The following is a 24,693-nucleotide window of genomic DNA, read 5'->3' on the forward strand; positions in this document are numbered from 1 at the left end:
TGTTTGTTGTTTCATTTAATGTGATTAAGATTATTTTAATTAATAATGGGAGTAGGTATTTGGATTTATAGAATTTAAACAATGATTTAAAAAACAATATATTTTATTTCGTATAAGAAATCGTATCTAATAAAATCACAACATGCATACGTCATCATCAGCATCATAATATTTCGCACTATAGGTACAAGCATGTACCTATTTATTATTGTAATTGACACGAATGTCTAGTTGGATTTTAACCCATACAATAGAATTTTATACAATTTAATATAAATATGATATGTTTTATTGAAATATTTAGTATCTCTCGTGTTGAGGTCGTAGCGGTTTATTTGGGAGATATCATTTATATCAGGAAAGCTTCACAGATACAATTTATGTAATTGAGTTTACATTAAACATCATCATCATCATCATCATTTCAGCCACAGGACGTCCACTGCTGAACATAGGCCTCCCCCAATGCTTTCCATGTTGATCGATTGGTAGCGGCCTGCGTCCAGCGCTTCTACATTAAACATGTCTATTTTTATTATTACAATCATTTAATAATACTGATGTGAGTAGAAATGTACATATTGCCTAGTGGATCAATTCGAACTCCCGAAACAAACAGCTCATTTCAATTTCAAATTGGTCTATTAATCCATAGAGGATTGCAAAAAAGGAAGACTTTAAATTAATTAATATTGGAAAACGTACCGATACTTTAGCTAAGTATCAACAATCAACATGGAACAAATGCTAAAAATATTGACTAATTTAAAAAAAAATCTATTTCATTACATAACGGATAATTGAAATGTCTAGAAAAATTACACTATTTATTCTCACCTATAAACTTATGTACAACACACAAATTGTCACACATTTAATCGTCAATAATTTATCAATATTATTATTCTTAAACACAAGATACAAATATGAAACAGTGTGCATTAATGAATTTGTATGACCACGATAAGTTATCACACAGTTATTGCACATTATTTAATTTACAAACAACATCTATGGAGAATTATCTACTTTATTTTTGTATTAAAATTATTGACTATTACAACCTATTCATTATTTGTTTATAAAATTAAGATAGGTTGCCATTTTTATTATAATGGAGTAGAAAATATTTGACTAAAAATATTTATTTATCAACATTTCATTCTAATACAAAGAAAGTGTACTTTTAAATAAACCCAACACAGGTACTAAGTTATTTGAATTCTTAGTATTTGTACATGTAGGTGACACAACTTATTGCTTAGGCATTTTTAAAAATATCACAAATAGATACCTATCAAAACTATTTGAAAATTATGAAGGATACATTATAAGAGAGTAAAATAATTGTAAATGATGGTTTAATTTATTATTTTCAATTAAACATCGATTCCAAGTAGGTATAGACTGGCTTTAGTTGTGCATTCAACGTTGAACGTAACTTTTTTGGCGTCTATACGATTTTTATGTAAGGTATTCCTTTCTTTCTAACTATACTAATGTTATTTTCAACTGTTTTTATAAGTTTGGGCGCCATTAGGGCGTAATTAATAATAATTAATGATATTATTGGAATGATCTAATCAGCTATCACGAAAACCCATTGGAAATGGAAGCCCAAACGCTTTATATAAATCTCAGATTTAGTAATATACAACTATAAATGTGGTGAACATAATGTGATATAATTAGATGACGTCTTATAATAAAAAACAGGCTTCAAGACCCGAAGTAATCTTGGAAGTTGTCAACAATTGCTTCTGCTCTCAAACTTATTAGACTAATGTTAATAAATATTTACAGCAGCAATAGTCCTAATATTCTTCATATACAGGTTGTACAAAAGAACCGAGTGCCTTTGGAAATTACGTAATCTTATACCTATAGTTACAGCAACATTTAATATGGGAATAATAAGGAACCCGTTCTCTTGTATAGCCCGTATAGATATGATTTCGCTAAAAATAATGTAACTATAAATTTATTTACACCCTTTAGTTACTATAAAACATTATATAATGTCGATAAATTGTACCATACCAGTTACAGTAGAATTGTACAGAAACATTATATGAACTAGATAATTATTATCAATTCCGAATAGTTTAGATTTACTCAATGTAAAACTAAACTAGACTAATTTAAAAATCGTTGTTTTAATAAAAGATTTGTTTAAACTACAAATGTCGACCGTAACAAGATTTGTAAAGCTTCTAAACAACGACTAGTAAATCACTCGGCATTTTGGCCAGTTGATATTCACTAAGCTGCTCTACTCGCCCTAAATTACGTCTAAATTCAAGTAACAATACTCCAGGTAACCAATATTTAAAAGGACTAAACGTCGTTGGTATATTCAATTTTAGGCACAAACCTATAGCACCGCGAACCTATGAAATTGATACAAATAAAAAATAGGTAAAATCATTTCAAAACAGTTCTACTGTAAATTCATCTAAAGACAATAATTTTGGTTAGTTGTTGTGCAGGTAGTGAATTTTACACGAGGTGAATTTTCACGAAGCGTTTTTCAAATTCGAAACTTTATAGAATAGCTGCAAGAGATTTAGGATCAATTTTGTTTGAATTTAAAACTGCATCCTTAAATTTTTAAAATTGTCACATTCCCTTAGTTTGCCGAATGTCATTACTTGGTTTTCTTAAAATCCTTTTCCAGAAAATCTGATGATAACGTTTTGGTATCCACCAAAATCGGCTAGGAGACTCCTTTCAGCATTTTCCACAATTCCAGCTTCAAATTTGGAACGACGCACACTAGAAAAGTACACTCTGTATACCGAAAGTATAGTCGGTTCGAGTAGCACAACCTAGATGTAGGTAGACTGGGTCATAAGCAGCGTGGGAGGCAAAGGGGCACCGAAGGCGTGTGGGCCCGCGGGCGCGAGTGCTATAAGTCCGTTTCGGTCCACTGCTAGTCGCCGCGCCGCACGCGCCGCGCCGCCGCCGTGTTGTGGCGGTATAGCCACACCTGAAACAACAAATAATCGAATAAATCGTCGCTTATGTAACATACTACGGTAACAACTGTAGCCTGCAACTGGCTATGCAATGGTGATATTTATTTTATCATAGTAGCTAAGTAGAGCCCTGGTGCAAAAACCTGGTGTTTTTACAAGTTTCGAACAAGACTTGAAACATAAAATATGGAAACCCTATGTTCTGTAAAATGAGTTGTCGGATAAATCAACATTTAACAAAGATTTCCGGAATAACTTTTGATTGGGTTTTGGTCAATCACGGAAGTCTTTATCGCTTACTCGCAAGAACAAGGTCGTAAAATTAAAATTATAAACTAGGCCTACTCCAAAACATTATTATTCCAAACAAAATTTTACTAGTGAGCCCGCTTTGCATCAACGTAAAGAAAGTCATGGGTTCAAATTCCAACTGAACCATATTTAAAATGAAAATTCGTACTTATTCAAGACAATTTTACATATTCTCTACATTACAGTAAATTCGTTACGCAAATGCAAACGCGTAGGTTGCTCCAAAAATCACCATTAACAATAGTTTATGACCCAATTTTGACGGCAATCGTAATTACCGAGCGCTATTCGATGTTTTATAGGCTTTGCTTTTTGATTTACGATAAATACTGCACAGGAATTCTGAATTTAAATGGTATATTTATAGGTCTAGTGCAGTCTTTCCCAAAGTGGGCGATAACGCCCCCTTGTGGGCGCTGCAGGCTTAAAGGAGGGCGGTAAGAGACCCAGAAAAAAAATCGGGACGTTGTGTAGAGGCTTGGGAGACGTCATCTACTAGGAGGACTCTTAGACACCGACTGAGCTCGACTCTTGACTACAAAAATGGGGGGCGCTAAAAAATAATTTATTCTCAAAGTGGGCAGTAGACTAAATAAGTTTGGGAACCGCTGGTCTAGTGCTTAACTCAATCAGTGCCTGAGGTGTGAGAGCGGCACGGGAGGGGACATTGCGATATTATGACGTGACGACTTAGGTGACATTTCGTCCAAAAAATCCCATCCGCGGATGAGTTGTCTCCCTTTCAAAGGACATTGTCAGAAACCGCCTTAGATTCCTGGGCACAGCAGTAAAGTATCAAAATTAATCTCTTACTTTTTGAATACTTAAATATTAATTAGATTGTAACGGACACTTGAGGATTAGAAAATGAAATAATAAAAGTCTTTTATATGTATTCCCTAATACTATGACGACATCCGGACATTTTAGGGCGTGGCCTGCTCCATATCCTATGAAGTTCCATAATTTGTGTCGATAAAATCTATGTAAAATCGGCACAAGGCAATGCCGTACTTCATTGTTAGGAATCCATGTAATAGTGATGTTGACTGCGGTCATCATAGACAATAAGATACCGATCTTGTAAATAAAATAAATCGTCCATATTGCTACAGTATGACTAGATTTTAATTAAAAGTTAAAAATATATTGCACGATACTACAAGAAGCTATCTAATGTGTCCAACTGGTCGAAGGTTATGAATAAAATAAAAAGAATTGTGATCATAACACTGATATAGACAATGACAACAATATGGGATCATCTTTAATATATCTGTAACAGTTTCAAAATCCGATGAAAAATCCAATGCCGCTTAAAGTGAGAGAAATGTCTAAAGTTCTAATAGAATTGAAAGTTTTATTCGCTCAAAATGCTTATAACAATAATTGGTAATACATTTCAAATATTAAGTACCTTTATAATGTATCGATAGAACGAAAATGATGTCCTCTCAGCTTGGAAAAGGAAAACCCAGGATTGGGGGTGCGCTCCAGGCAATGTTCAGAACATTTCATAGGTAGTAGTAAATAATATTTATTTTATTATTAAAATTGAATATTTTGATATTGATAAAATTGAATATATCTTTCGATTCAAATACCGAATATTTTTCAATCGATAATAATTATCGAGAATTGTTAATAATATTCAATTAAAAGTTGTTCAATCCCTAGTCATGCATAGACTAAGACGGTAACCATGGAGATAGTTAGTTTGGTAAGTCACGTGTTAAATGTCAAGAGTGGAAAGTAAACATAGGATTCATGTTATTTATTTACGTGCAAAATGTAAGTAATAAATCATAAAAGTGGAACGCCGAGCTATTTCCAAAACCCGTCCAATATTATAATACAATTTGGCTGCGACAACTACAATACAGAACATCTCCCAAATCGATGTGCATAAAATAATATAATACAATACTAGTAAGTAAGAGGTTATGATAACAATATTGCTATCAATAAGTTTATAGAATTGGTCCGCCAGGTATAATTGTTCTTACATAAAGATTTGTGTCATTTAGAACCTAGAAAGTATTTTTTCGGCACTGTTGATCTAACGGCGAACAATGTATGGAGAACGAACATTGTCCTTTGTTAGGTGTCGAATCATCCGCAAAATGATCAAAATCTTCGCATGAAACGTCACCTTGTTACTAACTTGTTACCAAACATTACTAACTTGGAAGTTTCATCTCATCCGAAATATATTTAATTAAATTAGATCTATCTTCCAAGTTAGAAACGGTGACGTTTCATCCGAAGATAAATATTTTGCGGATGATTCGACACCTAACAAAGGACATTGTCAGAAACCGCCTTAGATTCCTGGGCACATCAGTAAAGTATCAAAATTAATCTCTTACTTTTTGAATACTTAAATATTAATTAGATTGTAACGGACACTTGAGGATTAGAAAATGAAATAATAAAAGTCTTTTATATGTATTCCATAATACTATGACGACATCCGGACATTTTAGGGCGTGGCCTGCTCCATATCCTATGAAGTTCCATAATTTGTGTCGATAAAATCTATGTAAAATCGGCACAAGGCAATGCCGTACTTCATTGTTAGGAATCCATGTAATAGTGATGTTGACTGCGGTCATCATAGACAATAAGATACCGATCTTGTAAATAAATTAAATCGTCCAAATTGCTACAGTATGACTAGATTTTAATTAAAAGTTAAAAATATATTGCACGATACTACAAGAAGCTATCTAATGTGTCCAACTGGTCGAAGGTCATGAATAAAATAAAAAGAATTGTGATCATAACACTGATATAGACAATGACAACAATATGGGATCATCTTTAATATATCTGTAACAGTTTCAAAATCCGATGAAAAATCCAATGCCGCTTAAAGTGAGAGAAATGTCTAAAGTTCTAATAGAATTGAAAGTTTTATTCGCTCAAAATGCTTATAACAATAATTGGTAATACATTTCAAATATTAAGTACCTTTATAATGTATCGATAGAACCAAAATGATGTCCTCTCAGCTTGGAAAGGGAAACCCAGGATTGGGGGAGCGCTCCAGACAATTTTCAGAACATTTCATAGGTGGTAGTAAATAATATTTATTTTATTATTAAAATTGAATATTTTGATATTGATAAAATTGAATATATCTTTCGATTCAAATACCGAATATTTTTCAATCGATAATAATAATCGAGAATTGTTAATAATATTCAATTAAAAGTTGTTCAATCCCTAGTCATGCATAGACTAAGACGGTAACCATGGAGATAGTTAGTTTGGTAAGTCACGTGTTAAATATCAAGAGTGGAAAGTAAACATAGGATTCATGTTATTTATTTACGTGCAAAATGTAAGTAAGTAAATCATAAAAGTGGAACGCCGAGCTATTTCCAAAACCCGTCTAATATTATAATACAATTTGGCTGCGACAACTACAATACAGAACATCTCCCAAATCGAAGTGCATAAAATAATATAATACAATACTAGTAAGTAAGAGGTTATGATAACAATATTGCTATCAATAAGTTTATAGAATTGGTCCGCCAGGAATAATTGTTCTTACATAAAGATTTGTGTCATTTAGAACCTAGAAAGTATTTTTTCGGCACTGTTGATCTAACGGCGAACAATGTATGGAGAACGAACATTGTCCTTTGAAAGGGAGACAACTCAGCCGCGGATCAGCCCCCCTAGACAAAACGCACTTTTTGATCGAATCGAAAATCGAATCCGTCAAAACTCCATACAAAAAAGGGGCTTTTCGACCACTTTTCGACTGGTTTGCGATTATAATTTGCACTTTGTCTAGACCCACAGATTTTCTCGGATGAAATGTCACCTAAGTCGACGTGACAGAGCATATAAATCTCAAGTCTTGCAAACGTTTGACGTTACAAAAACACTCTCCCTTGCCGCTCCCATACGTCAGGTACTGACTGAGCGAAGCGCTAGACAGATATTATGACATCTACCTAGCACATGGTTAGCACCGAAAATGTATTTAAAATAGCTGACCCCGTGAACTTTGTATTGCTTAACAATCAATGAATGGCGTGATATTTTATAAATTAAGAACAGATAAGTAAGTCATAATAAACGTGTGTGGCGTGTATTTTTGTTAATTGCTCCGCCGTATCCAATATTGTGGAGATCCAAACCTGATTTGTCTAACAATTAATTTGTGAGGTTTTCCGATATTTAAGTGGTTTTTTCGCTAGTCAGGCCGGAGACGAGTCCAACGATCGTTCTTGAGTTTTAAATCTATACTAATATTATAAATGCGAAAGTAACTCTGTCTGTCTGTCTTGCTTTCACGCCTAAACCACTGAACCGATTTTGATGAAATTTGGCATAGAGATAGTTTGAGTCCCGGGAAAGGAAATAGGATAGTTTAAATCCCGGTTTTTGAAACAGGGACGCGCGCGATAAAGTTTTTCTGTGACAGACAAAATTCCACACGGGCGAAGCCGCGGGCGGAAAGCTAGTGGTGAATAAATAGAAAATAAAATAAAATGCTATAGCTATGAAAACTTACTTGGAAGAGAATTACTACATCTAAAGAGACTTGAAGCGCTCCACACACCCAAAACTGCGTCGGGGCTTCTCTTAAAACGAAATAAGCAGTCTTGAAAACATCACCGCAAGTCCACATTATCACCATGCTAACACTGAAAATAAAAAAAACGTAATGTCATTGAAACGCAGCAAAAACAAAGGACGGGGGCTGCTTATCTTTTTTTTATATCGTGTGAGTCGTAACTATGTAATAATTACTTTTTAGTGTCTCATTTTAGCCACACATGTATGACTTTAGCCGACGCGATGCGCCGTATTAGTTACCTAAACTGTCCGAAGCTCGTATTGAAATTTATTTTCGACACAATCTGCAAAGAAATCTGAAAACTGCAGTTTCTGCTAATTGGGGCATAGATACAAAAAATATTTAAAACAATGTCACCAGGGAATCGAACTCAGAAACTTTAGTGAATGATAGAGTCCAATTTTATCTGCCTTGCCTACTAGATTTTTAAAACTAGACATGATATTAAGAGCTCTTTCGCGAACTTGAATACAAAAATATGATCCATCTGTTTCTATTAGAATTTACAGTAGAGTTACATTAAAGAATATTGCTTAGCAATCATGAAGGTTTAATCAAAATGCATTTAAAAACTGTATATTTTAAGACTCATATCAATTATTATCAGTGTAGTTAAGTGCATTCCCATCCATCTACTTTTATATTCTGCTTACACAAGATCTGATAAAGAATTGATAATGTAGTCTGATACGCACCTCATCCCTTCTGTACTTTTGTTTTGATGATTTTTGGCAATCTGTGGCGCGCCGAGCATGGCTTCCGTGAATACGGCTAGGAAGCCGATCAGCTCAACGAACGGCGAGAACTCTATCAGTAGGTACGTCACCGCCGCACCAAATACTGAGAATACGAGCATGCAGTCCAAGTAGCTTTGGAAGTCTGTCCATGCCCAGAAATACTTTCTGTCCATATCTGAAAAAAAAGTGTTACTGAAAAGCTTTTCGATGTAGTATGGTCGACGGCCGACGGCACATCGTGGCTTTAAGGGAATTGTAATAAGTGCTTGCAATGTAAATTCTGATGTGCTGGCGACGGTATCATTATCATTGATCATTGCGGAGATATGTTTCAACAATACCTTCATAAATTGATTTATTTCTTTTGTTTTATGTATAAAAAATATTTACAGTAATTTTTCATACGAAAACAACGGTCCACTTTACCCACCAACCAATTTTGCAAAATTCGTCGGACTTGCAAAAGGATAATTAAATTAACAGAAAAATAAAGAAAATAAATAACAGAAAAAAATCCGAATTAAAAAAACAGCCGGTAAGTGAAAATCTACATAAATTAAGAAACTACGAACTATCGTAAGATGAATGAATTGGAAATAATAATAACTATCTTCTGCCGCGTGTATGTCGGTCTGTCACGGAGTCTTTATCGCGCGTGCGTCTTAATAAGAAGCTATTTATTATAAAAAAAGTCATTGAAAAAATCATATTATGATAAGTTTCTCACAAAAAGTTTTATTTTATTGTAATTTATTTTGATAATGCGATGTTTTATAGTTATTCTCGGATAACTTTCCAAAGTTATAAAAGTTTATGAGAATGAGTGGATTGATCCAGATAAGGACATCCTTCGAAAATGTAAACCAATAGTGATTGATAAGAGGATCGATTGCGAGGTAGGATCTTCGGAACTAACTGTTGACCAGGGAAAAGTGTACCCTTGTTTTCAGAGGTGTTATTATAAATGGAACATTAATAATGTTTGTGTGTACCTTCCCTCGTAATTTTTTAAGTAAGTTTTGGTTAATTACAAATGGTCTAAAACTAGTATTAAAATGCGACAACCTTAAATATCCGAAACCAGCATTACACATGAACATAAATGGTTGGTCCCAAAACCTTGATGCAGTAAAGCGTATGATTAGAATAAATTTTATAACACATGCAAATTTGAACTCATCACAAATAACTTGAATAACATAGTAATAGTAATTACATAGTCTTTAAGATAACAAACAATCATAACTAATAAGGAAAGCGTTACAGGCAAATGACATCCATAGATAACATTGCAGACACACAAATTTGACCCGGGCATTGCTCTGTCAGTCAATTCAATATAGATAATGGGCACTGTATGTTACAACAAAAAATATAATAAGAACTAACCAGACTTGATCAAAATTGTCTCTTTATTTCACAAAAATAGGTGTAATACTTTGTTCTAAATCATTCTAGGTATTTTATCCAACAAAAAATAAAAACAATAAATAAAAAATTATAATCAAAATCTGATTACCCATAACATAACATTATAAAAAAATAAGATCACAAAACCATCCAAACACAATGGCAAAGCATGATGATTATTGAATGCTGAAACAAAAATAATAAAGATGACTAATCATTAAAACATGAATGCAAACATCAATGATCGAAGTCCCGATTGGACTCTTACCATAGAAGCGGCGAGGTTTTTCCCGCCCTGCGATGCCGCTGCGTTGGTCGAGCCAGTGTGCAGTTTCGTCGGGCTGGGCTGATCCGTTCACACAACACAACAGTATATATAACATGAATATTGCACCTAATGTCCATCATTTACACCAACCACCAAAGAGAACATAAAATAATATTAACATAAAATGAAAATTAGTATAAAACACATAATATAAAGTAATACATAAAAATATAATATTAGTTGGTCAAAACAAGCAACTAAAATTAACAAAATAAAAAAAAAGTAACAAGCAATAAATAACAAAATAAAAAAGTAATAAAATAATAATAATACTTGCCAATGAACTCAACAATTTTATGATAAGAATTTTCACTTGATTTAAAATAAATTTTTTAGGCTTTGTCTAAGTTTACATAAATGGATTTTGGATTAATTAATTTTTTTTATTATATTGCTTTCATAGTAACATTATTATTAGTGAGTACATAAGTCACCAGACTATAATTTGTTGTTAATGTTGTTTTATAGAACTTTCTCGAAATAACTGCTTATGAAAATGCAGACAAATTAGCAAATAATTAATTAATTTTACTTAATAAATACCCAATACCTAGAAATAAAAATTGATGTCATATTATGGTACATACCTGTAAATATTCTTTCTCTAGCCCTTATGATTTGGTTCTTTTTACGGACAGTCACACAAAGGTGAATCATGACAAACATTGTTATGTTCATAACAATACTTTGTATTAATAGTGGTAATTCATAACGCTTTCCAAACCTGAAAGACAAAAGAGCAAACAATTTATAATCCACTATGAACCAAGTTATAGAATTTATTTTCATTGTAATCATCACTGATATTAAAATACTGGTTCTTAATGAATTGCATTAATTATTATGCTGCCTACTAATGACATCTGGTATTAGATTTAGTATTGAATTAAAATACAAATAGGTATGAATGTCTGGAGTAATAAACTAAGGACAGATTGTTTTAAATTCTAATTAATGTAACGCAAATTACGCAAATGATGATTTAAATACGCACCAAAATAATATCCTAAGAGTATTGGCTATAAGAAGAGCTAGACAGACATAAAGGGAAAAGCCTTCAGCATCCTGTGTCCTTCTTATTTGCCTGTATTGTGGAATGTATGGCGCTACACCTCCAATAATCATAGCACCAGCCGCTCCCCAGCCCACGAGATGGCCCACAGTCAGACCCAACTCATCCGAAATAATCCAATCCATTATTTACAAATTTAAACGTATCCTCGTAGATGCACCAAGTAATAAATTAAATTCGATGGCTATTTATAAGTAAAGACTACACACATATCTTTTTTACAACAAATCCATTGTTGTTGAACCACAAATATTTAAAAAATGTACATTAATTTTAGGGAACGACGAACAAGCAAACAACAACTTCACATGAAGAATTTTACCACACACAAATCAATCGATAGTTAAAGTTGTCAGCTGTCCAGTGTTGCCAGTCGGGTCTTGTCAGAAATTACCATAAATATAAAAAAATGTAACCTTTTTGAATAAAAAGTAACCGGCGGCGGAGCGATTGTGTAAGGTTGTCCATGGATGGAAAATGAATACAATTGATCATCAATCGTTTACCTAATTGACCATGAAGACCGAAAAGTGACCGGTCGTATAAAAACGTTTCATGGATTTAAAAAACATTCGCTAAACCTCATTTTTTTAACAAATAATATATCAAATTCATGTTTAAATGCAGTTTATGACATAATTTTTAAATTGTCACTATTAATATTTTTTACTGAATAACCTGTAAAAGTTAATTCTACAATTTCTGAAAAGTAACCTAAAAGTAACCTTTTCATTAGTGTAACCTAAAAGTAACCAATGCAGTTCAAAAGTAACCTAAAAGGTTACAAAAGTAACCTTCTGGCAACACTGCAGCTGTCATAACCCGTCATCACCGTCATGCTCACATACTCTCTCATAGAGAAAAGTAATACATAGGAAATAGAGAACCCTCTCTGTCAAATTTTTGAGCCTACTAATTGACAGCCTGGTGTTAAATTCCCTGTACTTAACCTACGTACGTAACGCTCTCACATACATACATAGTACACGCACACATACATACATAAAGTCCACGCACACATACACACAGTTCACGCACACATAGGCCCTCATAACCTTCAAAGAATTATTGTTTTTATGATGTACAATGTAGAATTTTTTCAAATCCATTATTTTGAAAATATTTATCTTTATGGTGTACGTATTGTATTATTTTCAAAACAATGGATTTGGAAAAATTCTACATTGCACATGGAAATGCAAATAAGTAAACAAAAACTTTTGAATTTAATAATTTTACTTTATTTATGAACACACATAATATTATACACCAAAAGCGTCTTTTCGCAAAGTTTTCAACAACACTAAAAAAGCATTTGCACATTGAGAAAACTCAGATCACTTGTGAACATAACAGAAAGTTTCTTCGCGATTCACGAAGGAACGAACAAAACTCCGATGAACCAAAACAGCAGCAGGTACGAAGGAATGAACTTGAATTTGACTCGACGACTCTTCAATACTTTAATAGGGCCACAGAAAACTTAAATGATGGCTAAGAAAACAAGAATGCATTTAACATAACAAAAACAACACCGGCCATTTTGGAGGAAAAACAAAGTTGCCATATGTTAAATAGTAATTTCTACTACTCTATTATGTAAATTATAACAAAAATGTCAATGTTCAGTTTTAAATTAAAACAAATTAATTTCATTTAAAAAAAGTTTTCACATTGTAATTAACAATATTCTCAAATATATTATTTTAATTAAGAAAAAAATGAAAATATGAAGGAAACAGGAGCAGCGACATCTAGAGCGTTTTAGGGTAGTTAAAAAGTATTTGAATTTATTCACCGATGTCGCTGTTTGGAAGCAAGTTTCACTTCGATGACCGTTGTATGGAAGTTTCCACACCCTGTACTCTCTGATCTGTGGTCATGCTGTCAATAACGTCAACGAAGATAATATCAGACATAGATAGATAATCCTATTGTGATATGAGCATTTAATTTTATAGCATCAACATCGGTCATTACTTCCCCCCCAAAGGGGTTCCCAGGCCCCCTCCTGTAAAATAGCCCTAGAACTAGATGCGCCAATAACATCACGCTTGGTTGGGACAAGGGATTTTTTGCTTTTGAGAGCAAAGAGCATGCCCTATTCTTTACTTATTATATCTCTGTTATACCTACCTTATAGCCTGACCAGGAACATAAAAACCCTCGCCATGTTGCGGAAAACTAATGGTACTAATTTATTTTAATGGCAACAGTAACTGAAAACTTCATTGACATGTCACCTTGCATGTCAGTCTATTGCTGTCAAAGTGTAAACAAACTTTATTTTAAATGTGCGCAATTGATTTTGTGGATTAAATTGCTAAAATATTTTATAGTCGTGAAAGAAAAGTGGTTCACAATGTGTTAAAGTATTTGTCGAAGAGAAATACTAAGGGATCGGACAATATTTTCATTGAATAATGTTTCCGACAAAGGTTGTCAAATTGACTGACATGTTTATCGTATAGTACAGTCCACTATGAAAATTAGCTGTGGTTTGTTTCAACTACCTATTTTAAATTTTTTTGTCACTTTCTAAGTGTTGAATTTTATGGAATTGGGAAAGAAGTACCGAGTTTGAAGCGTTCATGAGCAGACATTGCAGTTGAATATTCAAGTTCTGAATTTGATTATTGATGAATAATAAAATAAATCCTACTAGCTCGATTGATCGTTTCATTTAATTTATTTAAACCAGGTTACCTATAATAATATTTTTTCGTTAATTTATGAAAATATCAAATTAGCCCGTAATCCTGAATCCTGATACATAAAGTTAGCCTATTAATTTAACACAGGTACGACTGTACTCAGTGTTGCACTATCAAATGCAATTGACGCGCCTCTATGCCAGGGTTTTTATGTTCCTGGTCAGGCTATACCATCCGAAAGCAGAGCCCCGATTACGGTAACTTTTATAACGTCTACAATCCAGACGCGTTTCTGATTCTGCGATACGATTGGTCAAAACAGCTGACGTACGCTGTTGAACGACCAATCGTATCGCAGAATCGAGAAGCGTGTCTGGATTGTTGACGTTATAGTTCCAAAATACTGAACTGTCCTATGCGCTATGCATGACATTGACAGTGGGGCGCCACCGTCAATACCGGATCGCTGCTTCTGATTTTTGCCAAGTTGGAAACCATATAGTTGAACGATGGTAGCGCCCCCCTGTTATTGAATTTGGTGGGACAGTTCAGCGTGGGTCATCTATAAAAGTTACCGTAATCGGGGCTCTGGGACACACAAGGATTGCGCGCGCCTTTGGGCGCCTATTTTATAGCATATAACGGAACGTACGTGGCCTAAATTTGACATTGATGTGAGATGTCACTGTCATTACTGTCAATGTCAATCGTCAACAGCTGGGAGCCAGAGGTTAATTTTACATTGCATTAAAAAACAAAACCAAATAATTCTAATCATTGTTCATTTAATTTTGCCTAATAATATGACAATCATTTCAAAATTTTTGCCAACTGTTCGAATCATTAGAACGGTTGAGTTTTCTCCTGCAATAACACAAGTGACTAAATTTGGATACAGCCGATGTTATTCAACAGATAAGGACACAAGTTTGGCGAAAAGTAAAGAAAGAGCGGAAGTTTCCACAGATGTGCGACCCATTGGAGAAAAGATTAAAGAAACGACAAAGACCGTATCCTATACTGGAGTAATTTTGCTCGGTGTTGGAGTTACTGGCATTATATTTTACTATGTCTTCAGAGAGCTATTTTCAAGTAATAGCGCCAATAGCATTTATTCAACAGCTCTCGAAAAGTGTAAAAATGTAAGTTTATTTTAAATTGCATTTATTTGATTTTTTGGATTTGGAATAATTAGAGAAGTGTATTATTTTAAAAGAAATGATCTCCTAAATAAACTTAGGGTTGACTTCCATTACCTTATTCCAGGACCCTAGGGTGGAAGATGCCTTAGGTGCACCAATAAAAGGATATGGAGAAGAAACATCTCGCAGGCGGAGGACTCATGTCAGTCATGCTGTGTATGAAAAGGATGGAGTCAAACACATGAGAATGAAATTTTACATCAAAGGCATTAGGAATAAAGCTGTAGTTGAATTGGACATGAAGCAGGTATGGTATGGTTTGGTAGCCTGACTATTGTTTGTTTTATTTAGTTTTCATCATCATTCCACCATAAAATATCATTGTACCACATATAAACATATGCAGCATAATGCTTTCTTTATAGTTTAGCATTAATTAGAAGAATTCTTGTTTCAGAATGATTATGGAAATTATATGTGCCGGTACTTGTTGGTCCAACTCGATGACTACAGTGGAAAAACATTTATTATTGAAGATAATAGAGCTGAGCTGGACACACAAACTAAATTTGGAGGGGCCCTGCCAACTCTAACGCTCAGTCAGTAATGTTAGTGTGAAAAACTGTATGTATAATTTGTAAATTGAATCTTAGATAAGTAGTAATTATTAAATTGTTATTTAGTTAAATACTGGTATTATTTAATCCTAATGTTAGTTGTATGTACCTAACTCAATCAATGAAACAAATATGTTATCAATTTGGTATATTTTATCACTTTGGTTGTATGAATAAATTGGCTAGTGTGAGATCTTTGGTGGTTTCTCATATTATGTCAGTGTTTCTTCCATGGCACCACTTCCCAAGCCATAAGAAGACGATTATTAAATACAAATTTCTTAATTCTATTAAAGATCCAGTAGAACACAACAACTAAAGACAGGTACTGTGGCCAAGCCCATTTTAACTCTTGTAATATACTTGGAAGATATCTAATCAACATTTCTGGCACTCTGAGGTAAATATTTATTTCCTTGGAAGAAGTGTGACCATTTTGACTTCTTGAATGTAGAGTCTTTACTTGGGTAGTAACTGAAAAGGATTGTAAGATTATTAGAAGTCTATTTATTTTTCCATAATAACCATACCTAGTTATTTATAGACAAACATTTCCATATTACTCACCTTCTCTACTAAAATAGTTTTCTAGGATAAGATCCACAACATTGTCATTGTTATTATTTTTATGGTTGAATAAAGAGCTGTTGTATTTGGTATGAATTATATTTGGTTCACATGGCAGGTGTGACACTTGGTAGAGCTCAATATCCCCATAGAATTTCAATCCAGATGGTGCTACTGGAAATGCATTGTCAATGACAGCTAAACTCTGCATTTGCAATGGGCATACTGACTGAAAAAAAAAAATACCATAAATGTAATAATTAATAAGCAACTTTATAATAATATGTAGGTATGATAGTAAATAGTATTTTCTGAATTTACCTTCAACTTGAATTCCAAACCAAGAATTATGAGAACTGAAGTGATAGTCCTGTGTTTTGGTACATTCAGATTTAATTTGAAGTTTAAAGCTTCATGCTTTCCATCATAATTGTAGTCAAATTCTTGGACCTTTTGTAATCAACATGAATAATTAATGTAGGCTTAAATTAATTATGATAAAAAAGTATTGAAACATAAGTTATGTGATGGTATGGTACATTACTTGTAGTTGTGCGCAGTTTTCTTCTCCATTTAGAGCGTCTTCGTTCAGGAGAGCAGCTTCTCCACATACTATTGGCTGACTAGGATCATCGGTTTCTGCTACTACTAAATATTCGTAAGTAAAACGAACTAATGGCTGCTCGTAAAAGGTATGCGAACGCAACCAGAATCCTAAAAAATAGCAATAGGTAAAGCAACAAGACAGAAATGATAATTTTCATTTGCTTGTCGGTTCTATTGATCCACTCACCTTTACTTCTGTAGGCAACAATAAAAGGCAAAACTATATTCAACATAGTTGTTATCAACGTAAACAGCATAGCTTTCGATAAAAGGCAACTTTTATACTGAATTTCCACATTGCAACTGAACAATTTATACAGACCCATTTTGAACCGCTCTACCACGACTTACCCGACCACTTACTTATTATTTCTTTGCTTAGCTAAAAGTTAAAATAAAATGGATGTGTTTGTGCTTAATTACGTTGTACCCCATGAAAACTTAAATAAACACAGCACATAATCGCTCAATAAACACAACAGCAACAAATTACGGTTTGTTTTCAGTCGTTGTCAATGTCACATAGAACTTCTGTCAATTTGTTACCATAGCAACACAAATGTAAGCCCAAGCACACAGGACATGCGCGCGCCCTCAACTCGACTTGCTCCATACTCTCTAATCTGTGACTTGCTCTACTAATAGGTATATTTTACCCGTCTGCGCCAGAAGGAGGGTTATTGTCATTAGTACCTTACGCTATATGTTATATTCGTTAAGTTAGTCACAATAATAATACATAATTATTAAAAACACTATCGTACTCCACACAAAATAGAACAAGAAAGGAAAAAATATACAAAGATACAGTATAAATGATTTAGGTGGTCTTATCGCTATGAAACGATCTCTTTCAGACAATGTAGCTAGGAAGAGGACGCAGTCAGACAATGTTGAGATGCAGCAAAGTAATCGATAGTAATCTGCCCCGATATGGCCATTTAAGTTTAGCTGCGCAGTTGACGCGAGCACAAAAGGGGCGCGTCGGTCGACGACACGCCTGAAAAAGTAAAAGCGCCTAAGAGAAACATTCAACATGAATTATTATTAAAAAAATAAGTTTAAAAAGGTTTTGGTTTGAAATATTGTGCATAATATTATGTAGGTTCATAATGTTATGGTTCTGCTCGCGACTCTACTATCCAGAAAACTTCACTTACCTACTTAAGCAGTTTCTAGCTCTATCACCTACTCGTAAGTAAAACCGCTGCTCTTTTGTTTTGTTGTGGTAAAGCATTGAATCTTATCGTTCGTTCCTTTTAGCCCAATGACGTCCACTGCTGGACAAAAGCTTCCCGGGGAAGTCATCCCCAAGGATTTCCATAATCACTTCATGTTTGATTAGGTATATTTCTTTTTCAATTCAAGTTAATTTTTGTTTAGTTTAGGTACTTATTTTACATCATGCTGAAGAAAAGTCTCTATCTCATGGTTAATAAATTCAACTATCTGATGAACCTGAAGGCCACATTGAAAAAAACTTGTAAGGTAGATAATTATTATTCGGTAATATGAAAACAAAGATAAACCAAGTACAATAATTACTTAGATCTCTCTCTCTTTCTCTATTTTACTGCTTTTCCTAAAAAAATGTAGTACTTTGAAGACTTTATTTGTTGTAAATCTATTTAGAAATAACTAGCTTTTGCCCGCGGCTTCACCCGCGTGAAATTACTATGTCACAGATCGTCATAAATTATAGCCTATATGTTAATCTGGGTTATAAACAGTAATACTGTACCTAAAGTTTCAACAAAATCCGTTCAGTAGTTTTTGCGTGAAAGAGTAACAAACATCCAGACATCCAAACATCCAGACATCGTGACATCCAAACTTTCGCATTTATAATATTAGTAGGATTACAATGTCTAGTTATTGACAATGATTTTATTTTTATATGCTTGGAGCTTCCGTAACACGGATTTGCGGTAGTGGGAACAAGATAGTACGGCAATACTTAATTTCTCGAATTTCTGAGTTGCTTAATTTGGGAACGTTTGTTAACTAGATAAGTACTTTGTTTTATTTTTCTGCTAATTACCTTAATCTAAGTACCTACTTGGTAGGCCTACAGAAGCTGGTGTCAATTACCTAGTGTAACGTGGGTGCTCGTCCTATAACAAAAGACGTACTGTCAAAGTTTAAAACAAAGGAGTAAAAAGGCTGGACTCGGACTGTTAGTACAGTCAGCAACAAAAGTGTTTAAAGATTTTTTTATCTCATTTTAACTTGTGGTTTACATTTCAAAGACCAGCTCTTACAAGAGGATTACTTGTAAAAATAGCCCACTACCAGAATAAAGCACATGGAAAAGCCATTATCTAATGGTAAATGTTTACGAATGTAAGTTAAATTTTGTGCTACTTGTAGTCTTCTCACGAAATATGACGTTCGAGTCGAGAGTTCTAATGACAACAAACTATAAAACCATCTTGGTCATCGCCAACCAGCTAAGAAGGTAGGTACTTTACTGCCTCTCACATGTTTTTGTAGGTAAGTGTCTGTGTGTGTTTTTACAGTTTTTGGGATTTTAGATTTTATAAGTACTAGGTATAATTTATGTAGGTTAGTGTTTAGATTTATACTTTAAATTAAGACTCTATTTAGGATAAAAATGGTAACTTATAATTCTCTATTATGTAACTATTTGAATAACATACCGTAGGTAAGTAGCTCCATACCTAGTTTGTGCGTATCGGTGGACAGATCCCGTTTAGGTGCCGCTTGGTGAGCACAAACAATAGGACTGCCAGAAACCGAGCCGAGCAGGCGCCGCTACTGACAACTGACACCTTAGCGGTGAACGATCCTAGAACAAGTCTCCGACTATAAAAGGGCTCCAAAAGTTGTCAACATCAGCATTCGCTCTGGTGTCAACCCGGAGCACAGTGCGCTCCACAGCGGAGACGGTCAAATCGACTCTACGTACAGCATTTACGCCAAGATGTCCATGGTCCGCAGATCTAGTATGGACAGGATGTCCTCAAGCATGACATCCAGCATGACTGGAATGGGACTTGGTGGCATAACTGGACTAACATCTGGAATGAGCACTCTCAGCTGCATGAGAGAGCAGCAGATGACTGTTGGTGGGATGCCTTCGAACTACGTGCCTGGTCTATCGGCGTATTACAATATTTCGAGTTTCTGTCAGCGCCCTGGGCAAACCCGTCGCTGGCCGATGCAGCGAGCGGGTCCCACGGCGCAGCATCGCCCTGGACGTTCCCATAGCACCGGATCGTTGCATCGCATGAAGCATTCCATGAGGAATAGCCCGAACACCCAATACACTCATAACTTGATCTGTAAGATGGCAGATCAGAATGAGCGTCGTCGTCGTCAAGACACCATGGATATGATTCCTCAAAGTTATTACTCGCAGCAACCGTTGAAAGTAGAGCTCACTGAGTTTTACTCGCGAGATAACTCCAAGGATCACCACACTGAGCAATATGACTTGGTGAACGATAACATTCTACCCAACCCTGTGTTGAGAAGGGGGCAGAACTTCTTCTTCGCCGTTCGATTTGATAGAACTTATGACAAGCAGCAGGATATGATCCGCGTCGTGTTCTGCTTTGGTAAATATTCTTTTTGTACGGTTTTTTAGTTAGTCCATCATTCATTTGTAAATATGTAAATATGCCTAATAAATAAATTTTATTTCACAGGACCTAAACCGAGCGTCACCAAGGGTACTCGGATTGTCTTGCCTGTGAACTGGAGCAATCAGCAAGGAGTCTTCCAACATTCTCGTGACATGATGGGAATGGGCATGGGCATGGGCATGTCTCGAATGCAAGATAATAGCACGGCCATGGGCACCATGGGCTCTATGGGTACTATGGGCACAATGGGAACGATGGGTACAATGGGAACTATGGGTACCATGGGTTCCATGGGCCCAATGAGCGGAATGAGGGAAACGACTACTTATGGTGTACGTCGTAGCTCCTTCAGTAACGAGCCATTGCCACTGCAGCACAGCCCGCTGAGCCCTCATGGGCCTATGGACAGACCAATGATCGATCGTTATGGTGGAACTACGCAGCATTCCACCTTCGGCCGTGGATATGGTTCACGCCATGGCTCTCGGCACGGGTCCATGCAGAACTTGGCATCTCTTGCTCATGATATGGATCGGTGGGACATTAGCATCCAAAGACAAGATGGAAATACGATTACTTTCCAAGTTCACGTGCCGGCCACCGCTCCTGTGGGTGTATGGAACTGCTGGGTTCAGACCAACCGCTTTGGCCAGCGTGACAACCGCCACGATTACAAATGTGACGAAGATGTTTACATTCTGTTCAACCCATGGTGTCGTGAGGATCCCGTTTACATGGATAACGAATCTTCAAGGAAGGAGTACGTTCTTAATGAACAAGGGAAAATATGGTGTGGCACATGGCGCCAGCCCAAGGGACGCAAATGGATTTATGGCCAGTTTGATGACGTGGTTCTACCTGCTTGTATGTACCTGCTGGAACGCAGTGGTCTCGAGCACTCAGAGCGCGGCAATCCGATACGAGTTTGCAGGGCTATTTCAGCAATGGTGAGTTGTAAAAAATTGTATCTACTTAATTGGTAGTTAACAAAAGTTATATTTTTGTAATTATACAAAACAAAAGTTATATTTTTATAATCAAATCAATTTTTAGATCAATTCAAATCACGACGACGATGGGCTCATGGTAGGTCGTTATGACGGCGAATACAAGGATGGCGTGGCACCACATGCTTGGACGGGATCAGTGGCCATCTTGGAACGTTACTTGACAGATGGCGGTAGACCAGTTGAATACGGGCAGTGCTGGGTATTTTCTGGTCTTGTCGTTACCATTTGCAGAGCTTTGGGTAAAGCTATAGAATCATTTTTTTACTAAGATTATTAGCATTTTGAGAAAAAGTCTAATGTCTATTTATGATGCAGGTATCCCATGCCGTTCGGTTACCAATTACGTATCCGCTCATGACACCAACCGAACCTTCACTGTCGACAAGTACTTCGACCGTGATGGCAACGAAGTGCCTAATGGTCCAGATGAGGACTGCTACGACTCCTGCTGGAATTTCCACGTCTGGAACGATGTTTGGATGCAACGTCCGGACTTGCCTCAAGGTATGTATGCTGCTTATAATACTCGTAATATGAACTGAGAATAATCAAGTCATCATCATTATTATTATACGTATATTTTCTGCTACTTTAGGATACAGTGGCTGGCAGATCATCGATTCTACACCCCAGGAGGAAGCAGAATCGGTGTACCACTGCGGTCCCGCCAGTGTTGAAGCGGTCCGCCGTGGGGAGGTTGGATTCCAATACGACACACCGTTCATGTACTGCCAGCTTAACGCTGAACTTTGCCACTTCCAAGAGGAAGACAACTCGGAATGGGGATTCATCAGAATGGCTTCGAATCAATATCAGTAAGTAGATTGACTTTGGAGAACCTTAGGAGACAAAAAAACAATGGTAAATAATGGCTTGTGTAAAATTTACAGAGTGGGCCGGAAAATTCTTACCAAGAATCCTAACCGTGATGACGACGAAGGTGAAAGCGACATGCTTGAGATCACTCACGAATACAAGACAGTGGATAGCTCGTCTCCTGAACGCCTCGCAGTGATCGCCTCTTGCCGTGGCTACCAGCGCCTGCAACAGTATTACGAATACCCTGACCGCAACTTCGAGGACGTTTACTTTGATCTTATGGACATTGACATTGTGCCATATGGACAGCCTTTCGACTGCACCATGAATATTCAGGTTCGACTGAACTGATTTTGAATTCTTTGGTTTCTTTACTTTAAACGAATAATGACACCTTTATTGTTCCCCACAGAATAAATCTCACGAGGATCGTACCATTTGGTGCGTGTTGACTGCATCCTCTTGCTACTACACCGGAGCGATTGCATCTCGGCTCCGAAGGGCTCAGGGTGAATTCATAGTGAGGGCTGGCCAGCGTGAAGTTCTCAAGCTACACGTCACACCCCAGGAGTACATGGACAAGCTGGTAGACCATTCCATGATCAAGGTGCACGCTATGGCATACGTCAAGCAAACGCGTCAGGCCTGGTCCGATGAAGATGACTTCCCGCTTCACAAGCCAAGGATGCAAGTGCAGGTGGGTGCCACATTGATGTACTTTAAAAGACTTGTCCTGCAACTTTAATGGTTATTTACATTTTGTTGCTAAAAATGTATAATGTTTTAGGTGAGGAGTCAACCATGCATGGGACAAGAATGCGCTGTGACGTTCAGCTTCCAGAATCCATTGAACGTTCATCTCACCGACTGCTACTTCACATTCGAAGGGCCCGGCGTGCAGAGGCCACGACAGGTTTGTGTCGGATTGGTTATGAATTTCAAGAAATTACCAGGGTGAGGAGCTAATTGGTGATTTCTTTTGCAGATCCGCTTCCGCGACGTCAAGCCGGGTGAGTTCGTGAACTACCAGGACAAGTTTGTGCCACGACGACATGGGGAACGTCGTATTGTGGTGACGTTCTCGTCGCGGCAGTTGGACGAGATCTTCGGCTGCACGACGGTGAACGTGCGCGGCTAGCTAGCCCCCGGGCCCCGAGCGGCCTCGCCGCGAACATCCCCGGGGCCTACCTCTCCTGCCGCGGCGCAAATGGAACGCTCCTACGTCTCATATGTAGCGCCGGAACAACACTTGTATGTTCAAGAGGAGGAAGTCGTCATCTTAAAATCCATATAACGCCGTACATGGTCGTGTTAACGTGTAACTTCCTCACAAACTTTTTAAGGCTCTGTACACAACAGTGTTCAGTCTCAGTGTTGACTAGATTTAATTTTTCTATTTACTTTACTATAACTACGACGACTTGGCTTACGAAAGAAGGACATATTTATCGATATTTCAGCTGTGTGCGACACATTCACCGATCAAATGCATAAAATAATAAAAAAAATCCTCACATTTTTGTCACTGTGTGAATTTTATTAAGTTTATATTTTTATGGGTTATGACGTGTTGTTTTATGTAATTGTAAGGATATAACCGATGCTCCAAGTGCCATCTATCTTATTTAATTATAAGTATTATAATTTTAATAAGGTTTAGGTTTAAGGTAATGGAAATTAATTATTAATTTGTATTATAAGTATGTAATGTCGAAAATATGATTTTTTATTATTATAAAACATTTATCTAATTATATAAATAAAAATACAAAAATATACGTTACTTACTTTAATATCAAATTATGTGATTGCACTGTGTTTGTGTGTTTTTGGGATCTCAAAAATATAAAAAGCATTCACTGCAATATATGATTTTTATTTTTACCTACCTATTATTATGTTAAAGTATCAATAATATTATCTAGGAAACAGTATAATGCCGAAATATTTACGTAACTAGGTATTTTTTTAATTTTCATAGTTTAATTTTATTCTAGATGCAAGATGCATACTTAGGTAATCATTTTTTGTCAAAATTTAAAGAGTGGGTGGACATTATAAATTGTCATCTAATTCTATTATAAAATATATTTTTTACAGAATGTAGAGCAAACAGAATTGAATTGAAATAAGTGAAGTTCTGAAACGTTCACAAAACGTGCCTTGGCGTGGATTAGCGAGACTATGAAACAGTTAATAGTAAATTCTATTGCCTAGATACCTATTTTACGTT

General features: G+C 35.8%; 4 protein-coding genes across 7 annotated transcripts; 2 read left to right on the forward strand and 2 right to left on the reverse strand.

Moving 5' to 3' along the window:
• Nucleotides 1-85: 85 nt before the first annotated feature.
• On the reverse strand, nucleotides 86-11,780 carry LOC135087740 (solute carrier family 66 member 2). Of its 3 annotated transcripts, none has more exons than XM_063982512.1 (6): nucleotides 11,360-11,780; nucleotides 10,953-11,089; nucleotides 10,306-10,383; nucleotides 8,586-8,802; nucleotides 7,825-7,957; nucleotides 86-2,989 (listed from the first exon to the last, which is right to left on the reverse strand). In XM_063982512.1, the coding sequence occupies exons 1-6, from the start codon at nucleotides 11,560-11,562 to the stop codon at nucleotides 2,933-2,935; spliced, it is 825 nt and encodes a 274-aa protein (XP_063838582.1). In that variant the 5' UTR covers nucleotides 11,563-11,780; the 3' UTR covers nucleotides 86-2,932. The 3 variants fall into 3 exon arrangements, with proteins under 3 accessions (XP_063838582.1, XP_063838581.1, XP_063838583.1); XM_063982511.1 differs by having other exon boundaries at nucleotides 10,306-10,431; XM_063982513.1 differs by lacking the exon at nucleotides 10,306-10,383.
• Nucleotides 11,781-14,792: 3,012 nt separating this feature from the next.
• On the forward strand, nucleotides 14,793-15,921 carry LOC135088269 (mitochondrial import inner membrane translocase subunit Tim21). Its single transcript, XM_063983145.1, has 3 exons — nucleotides 14,793-15,233; nucleotides 15,358-15,540; nucleotides 15,691-15,921. Exons 1-3 carry the CDS (start codon nucleotides 14,895-14,897, stop codon nucleotides 15,838-15,840), a joined length of 672 nt encoding a protein of 223 aa, XP_063839215.1. The 5' UTR covers nucleotides 14,793-14,894; the 3' UTR covers nucleotides 15,841-15,921.
• Nucleotides 15,922-16,019: 98 nt separating this feature from the next.
• Nucleotides 16,020-17,626, reverse strand: LOC135088268 (transmembrane protein 231). 2 transcript variants are annotated; one of them, XM_063983143.1, is made up of 5 exons: nucleotides 17,211-17,626; nucleotides 16,962-17,131; nucleotides 16,739-16,867; nucleotides 16,418-16,646; nucleotides 16,020-16,324 (listed from the first exon to the last, which is right to left on the reverse strand). In XM_063983143.1, the coding sequence occupies exons 1-5, from the start codon at nucleotides 17,347-17,349 to the stop codon at nucleotides 16,068-16,070; spliced, it is 924 nt and encodes a 307-aa protein (XP_063839213.1). In that variant the 5' UTR covers nucleotides 17,350-17,626; the 3' UTR covers nucleotides 16,020-16,067. The 2 variants fall into 2 exon arrangements, with proteins under 2 accessions (XP_063839213.1, XP_063839214.1); XM_063983144.1 differs by lacking the exon at nucleotides 16,739-16,867.
• Nucleotides 17,627-19,842: 2,216 nt separating this feature from the next.
• LOC135087741 (hemocyte protein-glutamine gamma-glutamyltransferase-like) lies at nucleotides 19,843-24,325 on the forward strand. The gene is made up of 9 exons (XM_063982514.1): nucleotides 19,843-20,604; nucleotides 20,695-21,578; nucleotides 21,685-21,880; nucleotides 21,957-22,145; nucleotides 22,237-22,456; nucleotides 22,532-22,796; nucleotides 22,873-23,157; nucleotides 23,248-23,373; nucleotides 23,446-24,325. Exons 1-9 carry the CDS (start codon nucleotides 19,968-19,970, stop codon nucleotides 23,596-23,598), a joined length of 2,955 nt encoding a protein of 984 aa, XP_063838584.1. The 5' UTR covers nucleotides 19,843-19,967; the 3' UTR covers nucleotides 23,599-24,325.
• Nucleotides 24,326-24,693: the final 368 nt, after the last annotated feature.

Source organism: Ostrinia nubilalis, chromosome 3 (genome assembly GCF_963855985.1).
Source record: "Ostrinia nubilalis chromosome 3, ilOstNubi1.1, whole genome shotgun sequence".
In the NCBI taxonomy this organism is placed as follows: Eukaryota; Metazoa; Arthropoda; class Insecta; order Lepidoptera; family Crambidae; genus Ostrinia; species Ostrinia nubilalis.

What these genes read in the sequence shown, in the direction of transcription:
- LOC135087740 (XM_063982511.1), bottom strand. Translation starts at nt 11,562, where the DNA reads ATGGATTGGATTATTTCGGATGAGTTGGGTCTGACTGTGGGCCATCTC. An exon ending in ACTCTTAGGATATTATTTTG is followed by an intron (nt 11,090 to 11,359) that starts GTGCGTATTTAA and finishes TTTGTCTTTCAG; the next exon opens with GTTTGGAAAGCGTTATGAAT. An exon ending in AAAACCTCGCCGCTTCTATG is followed by an intron (nt 8,803 to 10,305) that starts GTAAGAGTCCAA and finishes CTTTTTTTTCAG; the next exon opens with ATATGGACAGAAAGTATTTC.
- LOC135088269 (XM_063983145.1), top strand. Translation starts at nt 14,895, where the DNA reads ATGACAATCATTTCAAAATTTTTGCCAACTGTTCGAATCATTAGAACG. An exon ending in CTCTCGAAAAGTGTAAAAAT is followed by an intron (nt 15,234 to 15,357) that starts GTAAGTTTATTT and finishes ACCTTATTCCAG; the next exon opens with GACCCTAGGGTGGAAGATGC. An exon ending in TTGAATTGGACATGAAGCAG is followed by an intron (nt 15,541 to 15,690) that starts GTATGGTATGGT and finishes TTCTTGTTTCAG; the next exon opens with AATGATTATGGAAATTATAT.
- LOC135088268 (XM_063983143.1), bottom strand. Translation starts at nt 17,349, where the DNA reads ATGGGTCTGTATAAATTGTTCAGTTGCAATGTGGAAATTCAGTATAAA. An exon ending in TGTTGCCTACAGAAGTAAAG is followed by an intron (nt 17,132 to 17,210) that starts GTGAGTGGATCA and finishes GCTATTTTTTAG; the next exon opens with GATTCTGGTTGCGTTCGCAT. An exon ending in AAAACTGCGCACAACTACAA is followed by an intron (nt 16,868 to 16,961) that starts GTAATGTACCAT and finishes TGATTACAAAAG; the next exon opens with GTCCAAGAATTTGACTACAA.
- LOC135087741 (XM_063982514.1), top strand. Translation starts at nt 19,968, where the DNA reads ATGTCCATGGTCCGCAGATCTAGTATGGACAGGATGTCCTCAAGCATG. An exon ending in ACGTCCGGACTTGCCTCAAG is followed by an intron (nt 22,146 to 22,236) that starts GTATGTATGCTG and finishes CTGCTACTTTAG; the next exon opens with GATACAGTGGCTGGCAGATC. An exon ending in GCGTGCAGAGGCCACGACAG is followed by an intron (nt 23,374 to 23,445) that starts GTTTGTGTCGGA and finishes TTTCTTTTGCAG; the next exon opens with ATCCGCTTCCGCGACGTCAA.